At 37.9% G+C, this 11,861-nt stretch overlaps 1 protein-coding gene across 1 annotated transcript; it reads left to right on the top strand.

Moving 5' to 3' along the window:
• Positions 1 to 1,758: 1,758 nt before the first annotated feature.
• On the top strand, positions 1,759 to 2,658 carry LOC145482430 (uncharacterized). The gene has a single exon (XM_081461051.1). It carries the CDS (start codon positions 1,759 to 1,761, stop codon positions 2,656 to 2,658), a length of 900 nt encoding a protein of 299 aa, XP_081317177.1.
• Positions 2,659 to 11,861: the final 9,203 nt, after the last annotated feature.

The raw sequence follows: 11,861 nt of genomic DNA, 5'->3' as shown, positions 1-11,861 counted from the left end.
GGCAAGGTTTGAGCCAGAACTTCTTTATGATCAATGTGTAGGGTTGTGAAAGTCTATCATAAAAGAAGATTGTGTAGTGGAAAAGTCTATCATAAAAGAAGATTGTATATTGAATTATCAAAACGACACAGGGGAAGAGAGCAGCATTTTTCTCTAGATGTCTGAACCAGTTTAAAAGGAGAACATGAAAATTTTGACATTTTTTTGGACTACAAAAGCCCAGTGGTGATCATCGGACCACTGACAATAGGTATTACAAAGAACCATAATGAAGGCCTTAACATCTAATCTTTGACATCTGTAAATAAGATAAATCAGAAATGGCTATACAATGTTTGGTATTTGAAAGACAATTGATTTTTATAAATTGATCATTATTTTCGTAACAAGATTATTTGAACTTATTTTCATGTTTTTGTCTCTACCAAATGCTACCTTAAGAGAGCACCATGAAATATCAAAGTCCTTAAAATTTCCAGGGGTAGTGCTAAGAGGCCCTTCCCTACAGAAAGGGTTGACTCCCCTTCCTGATCCTTCTCTTCCAACATGACCACTGCACCAGATGGGCAACTCCCATATTTTGGGGACCCACCTGATAAATGGTGTGACCCCTTCTAAAAACTTGGCTGGAACACTGTGTTCAGGATTGACAAGAAAGCTTTAGCTGCTGATACATCTATTTTTGTAGAAAGGATGTGGTCCACATAGCTTCTGCGGAAATCTGGGATTTTGTTGTCTTGTTCCAGTTTCCCCATCTGTTTGTAACTAGGGGCTTATACCTACATTGTAAAGGCTTATACCTACATTGTCAGTCCAGTTGTAAAGCTTGACATCAACCTGGAACAGGTGATGCCGTGGTGCTTTTTCTAGCAGTTGAATCAGATCAGGTTGAGTGGTATTAAGATTGTTTCATTTAAACAGTTGTCTACGAACATCTTTTCAGGGATGATTTTGATGGTTTTTGGAGGGGTCTATTTGTGTACAAAGATGTGATATCATAGGATACCATTATGGTGTTCTTGTCGATGTCCAGTTTTCGAATCTTTTAGCAAAAGAGAAGCTATCTGATATTATGAAGCAATAGACTGATGGGGGTTCAACTTCTCATCAAGCCATTTGACAAGGGCATAGTTGTTGGTACCCATGGCAGATAAGGATGGTCTCATTGGTAGCTTCTCGTTATATCATAAAGATGTACTCATAACAGCTACATCAATACTTTTATCTGGCTTTGTGATGACAATGTTATCTTATTAGGTGGGTTCATACTAGCTTAGTAAGTAGACCTTAAGTACACAAAGACCTCAAGTATACTTGAGATCACATATGTTCACTTACCTTGATAAGCGTTCATATTTAAAATTCTAATGATAGGTCAAGTGACAGAGCCGTGAATCAAATTACGCACCAAGTATATTAAGCATATGCGTGAGTGCGGCAAAGATTTAAACATCTATTTTACATCATGTGACCTCAAAAGCTGAAAATTGCTTTTATTATTTGGCTTTTATTTCTCTTGCTGCAACGACAGCGGGCTATGCTGCTTCACCAAGCTTATCACTTTCTCATTGTTGAGGAAGAATTTAGAATGCGCCTCGAAGAAGAAGAGCTTGGGCTTGGCCACGTCCACAAAACTGGTTCTGTAGTTTGTTGGCAAATCCAGCGCTAAATTTTCTTTGGAAACAACATTTTAGAGTGACATGCGAAACCTTCGATTACTTATGTGGCCTTGTGAGGGTGAACTTACAAAAGCAACGCATGAGGTTCCGAGATCCGGTCAGCGTGGAGGAAAGAGTTGGTCTTTCACTCTGGCGACTGGCAACAGGCAACAGCTACAGAAGTTGTGGTTTACAATTTGGCCTTGGAAAGTCAACGGTGAAAATTATTTGTAGCGAGTTCGAACAAGCCATTTTTAATCTGAAAAACCGCTTTTTAAAATTTCCTTTGACAACTCAGGAAATCCGGAACAAAATGGACGAGTTTGAGGAATCTTATGGAATACCCCAAATAATGGGAGCAATCGACGGGTGTCATATAGAAATAAATGCGCCACCAGACAATCATGAAGATTATTTTAATTGCAAGCAACACTACAGTGTGAATCTGCAAGGCATAGTCGATGCAAATTTAAAATTTGTCCATGCTACAGTAGGGTATTCTGGCAGTATACTTGATGCGCGGGTTCTAAGGCTAAGCGGTCTTTATGATCTAGCACAAAATGAGCAGATTCTTAGCGGTCCAACATGCAATATAAATGGAATAGAAACCAGGCCGCTTCTAGCTGGTGACAGTGCCTATCCACTCACAAGCTGGCTAGTGAAGCCGTACCTGGACAGAGGATGTCTCACTCCTGAGAAGAGAAAGTTTAACTTAAAGTTAAGCGCATTGCACTGTGTCGTAGAACGAGCATTTGGTATGTTAAAAGGCCGTTGGAGAATTGCAGTGAAAAAGGTTGAACAAAAAACAAGCACTTTGAAAAAAACCGTGATTGCAGCGTGCGTTTTGCACAACATTTGTATTGAACGGGGTGACCTATATGACACTGACAACAGCGATTCAGATGATAGTTCTGACGACGACAACGATGGAAGAATTGGTATTGAAACTGGCAACGACATTCGAGAAGCGCTAAAAGACTATGTACATAATAATTTGTAAATGAACTTGTCAGATCAAAGCGTTAAAAATTGCTATTGTATTTAGTCTTAGCATATTCCTTGGCAACAACAGAACAATAAAAATTAGATAATTAAAACTACTTCGATGCTAAATCCTTAAATATGTCTTTAAAGCCAGCAAGTATCGCGTTTGTTTGCTCCATTTGCCTGTTTTGGGATTCTTGGAACATTTCTGCGGAACGTTCAAATCGGGCATTGTCCTGTTCCAGACTACGCTCACACATCTCTACAAAGGTAGTCTGCCAATCGGTTGTCTTATTTTCTGCGGGGACATCTCGCCGCCTTCGTTTTCCCTTACGCCCAGACTTTTCCTGCATTTCTGCCTTTCTTTTCTTGCTGCTCCTTTGAACACTAATTTCTTCAGAAGTTTCCTCAGCATCATCAAATGAAAGGTTTTCATTCGCAACTACTGATGCGTTGTCATTATCCTCAGAGCTGCCCTCGATTGCCATTTTTGAACGATCGTCGCGATGTCCCATCACTTCTTCAAAAATGTCAAAATACGGGAAGCCGTCTTTGATTTTCTTAATTCCAGCTTCTCCAGTTGAACGAGATCGCTGTTTTAGTGGCTTATATTCGTACTCTAAATTTTGTTGGCGCTTCTTGACCTGCTGAAGGGTTCTTTGGCTTTGTGGATGACTTTTGTTGTACGAAGAATAGATCTCGTTCCAGATTTTGATTTTCTCTCGTTGAGAAGCTCCTCGCAGCTTACTGTATCTCGATCCCCAAGCTTCTAAAAGATCTTTGGTTTCTCCTTCGGTCCAGTCAGCGGACTTAACACGAGCTTTCTTCCCTTTTTTATTTCCCGCGGCCAGCACATTGGAATCACTCACGGCTGGAGACTGAGGAGATGGCGTGCTTGTTGCAAGTGGAATTGGTGATTGGGTGCGCTGTGGTACCATGCTAGCAAACTGAGTTGTATTGAGTACGGGCTGTGAACCTCCTGGTTGGCTCAATTGCGGCTCAGATGGACGGTAAAACAAGGCGCTCGTTGGAGGAAATGGCCAATATTGACCGCCATTCATGTACTGCCCTGGATTTGCTACTCTCGCAAACCGTCTATTCAAGTTATCACTAAAGGAAAAAAATCACCATTGTGAGCATGTGAATTTTCGATATGATTTAACCGGGGTGCGAATAAGTTACATGACTCCGTGGTCTAAGTAGTCATCATCGCGGTCCAATGCACGAAAGTTGGGTCAAAAGTGACTGAAGCCGGAGTTGTCCATTTCCTTTGTTTTTTCGTATCCTTGAAAGCTGAAGGTGTCAAGCAAGCAAGCAGATTGAAATGATGTGCATGTTGTACAAGTCTTGCGTGTACTGATATGCCATTGAAAAATGCATTTGATTGACATTCAATTTCCTGAAATTGTTTTGATAGTGCGTAAGTGCGCTGGTAAGGATGGTTGAAAAATACTTGAAAGTGCACTTCTGCTCTTTTGAAAAAGATGCGTTGCCACGACCACAAAGTAGGCTACTTACATTGAAATTGGACCCGTTCACATCTAAAGTAAGATTCAAGTATACTTAAGGTCTACTTACTAAGGTAGTATGAACCCACCTATTGTTTCAACTGTTTTGTAGCCCTTTGCCAAGCCTGCAAATATTTCCTTGGAGCCAGTCATATGCAGGGCCATGGACAATGTTCCACCTGACATGCCAGTCTGGTTGGTGAAAATTTTTTCCCTCATTTAACCCGTTGAGTGCCCGCACCATTGAGGATGCTTTGTGCCGGAGCATTTTAACTACAACTGGGTGTCTCATTAAAAAAATTCAAATGCCGTTCAGGCCTGAATTTTTTTCAGGCTTTAATTTCACAACTGCTTAAGTTGTGTGCGAACTGCAATGATCAATCATGCCTTCATATCTTTCTCCGCAGTTCAAATATATGATCTTTCATATATTCACTTGTATTCTTCACCATCTACGGGTATATTACGAACTTGGAAAGTGACCACCTCCCAGATGCCTTGATATCTGAGTTGATAGAGCACAGCACCGGTATCGCAGTTCTAGGTCATGGGTTCAAATCCTGTTCAGGCCTGAATTTTTTTCAGGCTTTAATTTCACAACTGCTTAAGTTGTGTGTGAAACTGTGATACTCAATCATGCCATAATAATATGTTTCAGTGGAATAAAATTATATTACAGGTGTCTTCAGGCCATTGAGTTAAAAAGCATTTTGAATTTAATGTTTGAAGGGGTTCTCATTGCAAAGTAGAAGTAGTCTATTCCATTGCCTTCTTCATCTCCTTACTCTTCATTGGTGGCCCTCCAACAGTGATGATCTCTTTGGTGTTTTCACCATTCCCAAGTTACTAAACATCTTTCCAAGGCAGCAATGGAGACAGAATGAAGAGTACACAAATCAATATGAAGATGTTCTACCATTCTCCTGCGCTTGAGGAAGGAAATTTCATTGCTGCTGCGTAGGTGAACCATTTTTCATTATTGAATAAATTCATGGAGAGTGAACAACAGTGTGAGAAATATGCGAATAGTATGCAGAAAAGCAAAAACACATTTATAAAGATCTTTACACTAGATGGTATATGGTAACATGTATTTTTTGAATAACAAAATCATTGCAACAGCAACAACAACAACAACAACTTTTATTATGACTCGCATATTTACAATTTTACAGAAACATATACACATTAAGTTGAAAAAAGCTTGACAATAGCAACAGCGCGAACCCGCAGCTAGCCTGTGCTAATCTAGCTCTCCTGGTAAAGTAAGTAAAGTAGACTTTATTTAAAGAGGGTTTACACTAAATTGCTCAAGCTAATAAACTTGTGGTCCTCTATAATATTCATATTAAGATTTTGATGGCACGAAAAGTTAAATTAAATAGAAAATACTTACAATAAAAAAATACAAGATATATCTATATAATAGCTGAAATCTAAACTTATTATTAGTCCTAAAAACAAGATTAGATAATGAAGTGATAAACAGCCTGCTGTTAACTAAAAAGATTTGAGCAAGTTGTTTTGTATTAAAGACAGTGGTAAACTGTTCCATGGTTTACATTTCATGGTGGTAAAAGTTCTTCCACCTTTGGTCTGGCGACTAAATCTCTGAAGACAAATCCTGTTTTCGTGCTCTTGCTTTCAACAATTAGCACAGTCAACTATGATGGCTGCTGCATTCTTCAGATTAAATGTTTCTTCCGCTGTCTGCAGTGTCACAACGTTACAGGCCAGTGCCTTTACTTTATGAAGGGAACAAGTAGTGGATCTTGAGAAGAGATCATACTGGATGTGAGTTTTCCCTGACAACATGGTATTCTTTATTAAACTCCTGAAAGGGGCAACTGGTTTGTAATAAAATTCCATATCCAGTTGTTCAAGCAATACACAAGTCATGGAAGTTTTTTTTTTGTGTATATGACTTTGAATATAGCGTTGGTGAAAACACCCCTTGCAGCAAGCTCTGCGGTAAACTGGCTCTGTGAATAGTGTCTTCTCGCATTGGCTGCAATGATTCCCTGTCATGAGTGGTGTTTATCCTCTACTCCAGGGATGTTTAAAAATGTGCCATCTGTTGTAAAAGAACTGCTGAGCAGAGTAGTAGGGAGATAAAATGAATTAGGTGGCAATTTTCACTGGCAGTCGGCTACTCATGACGGCCCTGGTGCATGGTGTCAGTCAATTAACTTGTACTTGTCATGATAGCTTACTGGTGTAGTTTTGAGGCTGGGTTGAGTGAATTTTTAGGAAACTTAGTAGGCTCTAAATACTGCTGGTTCATGAATGGAACACTTGCTTGTTGTGGCAGAACAAGTGGTTGAATTCAAATGAAACTTACTCTCCTTCCAAACCAGCTTTTCTATATCATTCAAGAAATCGGGTTTTTTTGCCATTCAAAGATGCAATGTTTGAAGAAAGGCGTCTGAAGTAGAGATGCCCAGTTATGCATTGGAGTTTAGCCTCAGGCTGAATGGCTCCTAAAATGGGGTTTCTTTTGGCACCCCATTTACTCTGCATTAGTAGACCAGTTCTGCAGTAGTTGTTGATCATAGTTTGCACATAAACATCTTTGGTTTGGAACCACACTACCAAGAATCCACTTGTATGTCTCTGCAGGATTTGGCCTAGCTTTGCCCCTTTTCATAATGTTTCTTATTGTCCATCACTCTTTGCTCTTTTTCCGTATAACATTACTTATGAAGTCTTCTCTTGTGCTTACAAATTTTATTCTTCTTTGAATCTGAATTCAGGCTTCTCTGATGATGGCCCAACCTTGTATGACCTGCTTTCATGTCCTCTGCACACTAGGCAGTTGTAGATATGTTTTTTGATGACTTGCCTTCCCTTGTTGAGCCAGAAATGAGGTGTCAATTCTGTCAGTGTTTCCTTTACTCATCACCCTGTGGAGTAGTGTAGGAGTTAGCGGTTTCAGCTCAGTTCTTTGAAATAATCTCAAAACTTGCTAATTCAGTGCTACTCTCATGGTGTGTCATCGAACTATATGTTTTTATTTCTCAGAAAACCCATGTTCCTTTTCCCACTCCGCTTTATTCATTTGATGCTTCATTGTGAGTTTATGTTTGACTATATATGCTGACAAATAATATTCTAAACAATATGGACAGAACCAACACATGAGTTCCATACAAAAGTGTTATATTTTTTTACCATAAAAGGAAGCGTTTAACTTTGTTCCACAAACTTTTTTTCTTTTTAATTCTGGACTAATTTGAACATCATCTAAAAAGGCTGGCTGTGAATGATTTTCCCATAAAATATGTTTGTCTCTGTGATCACACCAGACAACACGCTTTTCTCACTCTTCTCTGGGAGTGATAATTGGTTTTTCTTTTTTATGCATTTGTAAGTTTCAACATAATCACTGAATGTAACAACTTTGTTTTTGGTTCCATATATATTAGTTAAATGAAAAATATATAAAACAATATCTAATCTATATTATATGAATAATGGATGATCTCAAGAAATGACAGATTTACAAAGCTCAATCTCAAGTTGGGACTGAGAAAGCTCAAACTGGAGGTCACAATCTTTTGATTCACAAACCACCTCAAGCTTAGACTCACAAAGCTCAAGCTCACAATCTTTTGATAGTTCACCAACATTTGAGTTGGGACTCCCACTCTTCTGAGGAAGTATGTTCGTCGACAGAATCAGATTATAGTTCTTCACAATGATCACAATCATTAAAAATATTGTAATGTAATGGTATAACTGAGTTGTAATGCAGAAATACATGATGAAATGATTACAGTGGAATATATAGAATCCCATTTTGCGACCAACAGCTGCAACAACCATCAACCAAAAATGACCCATGTTGTGACAAACAATTAATGATAAATGATGATGGTGCTCTTATGTGCCAAAGTTGTGGTACAGTTAATGATTACCAGTCAAAGATTACATTAATTTTTATGAAAATAGATACAAGATTGTGAAGAAATCTATTTATGAGAGAAAATATAATCTGGAAAATACAATCAATGATATATCTAATAAATACAAGTTACATATATCAAGTCATGACAGAATGAAAATACATCAGATTTTCAAAGAAATAGATAAAATACTCCCACAAATTAATGGTAATGGCAAACGAATGATCAACCTTAATTTTGTCATGAAAAAAATATTTGAAATGTTGAAGATACCGTGTGATCATACGAAAATCACGAAATCACAAACTACAGATTTTTATGAGCAGTATTGGTCTCACATCCAATGATTAATCAGTCCTAAAATAAAATCTGTTGTTGAATGGACATCTTTTATTTTTCTTTAAATTTGTCAGATAACAGACACATATCAATGATTATGTCATCAAGAACTTTGACATAGTCAAGAAATTGTTTATCATTGAACTCCAATCCTCTCAAAAATGACTGCAAATCTGTCAATATCTTTTGGTATGTTGTGTATGCAAATTTACACAGCTCTGTTTTTCTTTTGTTTTTGAAACAAGACCAGCACCTGATATTGTCCCAAGAACGATAGGATTCAATGTTGCAGATCCTGCCACTGTCCCTGTTACTACTAATATAATATATATAATATAATATAATGTATAATATATATGATATGAATAATATAATAGAAATATATATAATATATAGAGTACAGGCAGAATAATATGGTTTTCCAAACGGTGACTTCCAGTAGAAGGATCAAAAGATACCGTGCTTCAATGTGAATTTTAGTTAAGTGTAAGATGAGGCGTCATGAAGCAAACGTCTAACTGTTCCGGCTTTTAATGTGATGTTTCGGCCTTCGGCCTTCTTCAGATTGGAACAATATTTACAAGTTAAAAAATAAAACGTTAAAAATCCTAGTAAGTTTACATGTATATATATAAGATCAGAAAAATGTAAATATAATTACATAATGCTATACAACCTGAAATAATAAATTACATAACAAGCTAATGTCAACTTACAAGAACGCGCCGGGTGATAAGATTACAACAATGTATATGCGAGCGCCTTAATTACTAAGTGTATAATAGTCAGTCTAATTCTGTATTGTAACAAGCTAATGGCAACTTACAAGAACGCGCAAGTGATGAGATTACAACAATGTATCTGCGAGCGCCTTAATTACTAAGTGTATAAGTGTATAATAGTCAGTCTAATTATGTATTGTAACGGACGTGATTTTTGGATCTAAATTCCCGTCTTTTATTAAGACCATGAGGGCTGAGTGTAAATAGCTGGGAGGTCCAATAGGCCTCTCTGGTCAATAACAACTTATCAATATATGCAGCAACCCCCTGGCTAGTAATTTGTTCGATGACAATAAAATTAATTTCGGAAATTTCGTGCAAGAGGGACAGTCTATGTAACCGCATTCATGTTCTTGTTGCTTCTTGAGACCCACCAACAACTTTTTACAGCTACGACATTTGCGGCGTTGATTGCAAACACTGATGTTTTTGGAGTCTGGGGTTTTTCCCTTGTAGGATTTCGTCACATGATTTTGAAAAGAAACATCACCATAAAACATCCGCTTACAGGATCCGCAGGGTGTAGCTGGTGGTTGATTACGACACCTGGCCTATGTAAAGTCCTCACATCCCATTTGCAAGCAGGAAGAACAATGATCAGGGTTGTTTTCACAGGCATGTTGACCTTCGTTATTGTAGGGTTTGAGACACCTTGCGCAGAAATAACTGTTACCAAAGAACCCAGGTAACGTAGTGATCACATTGTAGTGCTCATTATCATACAACAGTACCAATTGTTTTTCCTGAGGCTTTCCAAAAGAACTCACACTATAACCTCGGGTAGCGTCCACAAGTGAGAGCTGATAATTGTTCAAGGACAGCGTCAATGCAAATCTAGTGAGTTCCTCGTAACCGCATTTTCCGATTTCTACATTAGCTTCTATATGCAGCTTGATTGCTTCATCTCTCTGGATAGAGACACCTCTTCTGAAGCTGTTCCATTTAGGGTGATCATCCACTCTAGCTTTAGCTGTCACAATGGCGCGGGTGCAGCATAGTTCATCTTTGTTATCAATACTGATGACAGAACCTTTCAAACGTTTGAAAGTTTCTGGATTAGAATGTCCAGGTTTCAATTTTCATTTCTGACTGCTGCCGCGAGGAGATGTACGAACATGTGTAAAAAATAATTGAAACGAATCATTCATTTCAAAGTTCTCATTTGAGTTTAACACCTGTGACATTTGCTGCAGCAGACTGTCGACACGATCGCTACCATTTAACCATTCCCCCGCCGGTAACCCTCGACAAGCATAGCTGTTGACTAAGTGATTGCTGGCTAAATTGAAGTAGACACGATCAGCGGCTGGTATCCTGTCTCTTAGAATCAAATTTTGGATTGTTCTATGTAATCCATCAGCAATTGCTGCTGCCAAGTTTTGTTGAGGTATAAATTGTCCCACCTGACGAATGTTGGAGGTGTAGTGACGCTCTCTAACGCCCATTTTTTTGCTGTGACTATCTATGTACAGGTTGAGTACAAATTTGAAGCGCCCAGGTTCTGTGGTAGCAAGACTTCCCCCCATGTGTTCTTGATTAGTGAGTTGACGTTCTGTAGCCTCGGCGACATTTGACAAAATCGTATCATTGATAGAGTCGTCAAGAATCTAAGAGAAAATATAAAATAAAATAAATAACCGGGTTCATCACACATTAAGTACACAAAATGTATTTTTGTTACAACATATTTAATTTACCTGTTGGAAATAACTGTTTTCTGGTCCATTCTCAATAGCAATAATGGCCTCCAATAATTCTTCATCGCTTATATCCTCAAAGTGGCTTGACATGGGGCGAAAATCTTATCCAGAGAAACAAAAGTTCAGTCAACAGTCCACCATCTGCAAATGATTTCTATCTAGCAAGTCCCAACTTTATTGGTGTCGTTAACTAATCATATTACAGGAAATGTCAGCACATTTCCAACATCCAATCATATTGCACAAAAACGACATCATATTTTCAACCACCAATCAAGTAACATATGACGTTATTGATCTATCATAATTACATTCACACACGCAGACCACCCAAAAAGTTTACTTAGTTTGTTAATTTAATTTTCCTGTAAATGAATAACAATTACACAACTCGCATGAAAACAAATGCCTTCATTAGTCTTTTAGTGTCCGTTCAATTCGCCTTAAAAGATAATAGCCTATTCAGTTAAGCTAACAGAGTCTAATCATTCAACGTTTAAGATAATAGTACATTGTCACATTCTTGCGTTAAGTTTTCAACTTGTATGCAAATTTCGTTATCTCCACAGCCAGTGGGGCAAATTGTTTGCATCGCGCGCTTAACTTAAATTTAGGAGTAACAGTTCCATTGTAACTTTAAGGTTTATAAAATATGATCGGATGAATGCTATAGCTTTGCTTATCCTAAATCCGTCCAGTGTTACTTGTGTTATACTGGTAGAATGTTTCCAAGTCCGTCAGTGAGCTATTCAAAATCAAAAGAACTTTTTTTCAAAAACCGTAACCGCCTTCAAATTCCAGGCCCGATATAAAGGATTACAGCGAGCTATTCAAAATCAAAAGAACTTCTTTTCAAAAACCGTAACTGCCTACAACCTCCAGGTCTGATTGAATCACGTATTGATATAAAAAACACAAAGGTTCATTATCGTTTTCATTCATTATCAGTGACTATTCAAAATCAAAAGAATTTCTATTGAATGCT

This window comes from Orbicella franksi, chromosome 3, assembly GCF_964199315.1.
Source record: "Orbicella franksi chromosome 3, jaOrbFran1.1, whole genome shotgun sequence".
Lineage (NCBI taxonomy): Eukaryota > Metazoa > Cnidaria > Anthozoa > Scleractinia > Merulinidae > Orbicella > Orbicella franksi.
The sequence above is the reverse complement of the archived record's forward strand: the minus strand, read 5'-3'. Positions and strand labels throughout refer to the sequence as shown.

Bases quoted from the DNA above. Each gene is read 5' to 3' on its own strand.
- LOC145482430 (XM_081461051.1), top strand. From the start codon at position 1,759: ATGAGGTTCCGAGATCCGGTCAGCGTGGAGGAAAGAGTTGGTCTTTCA.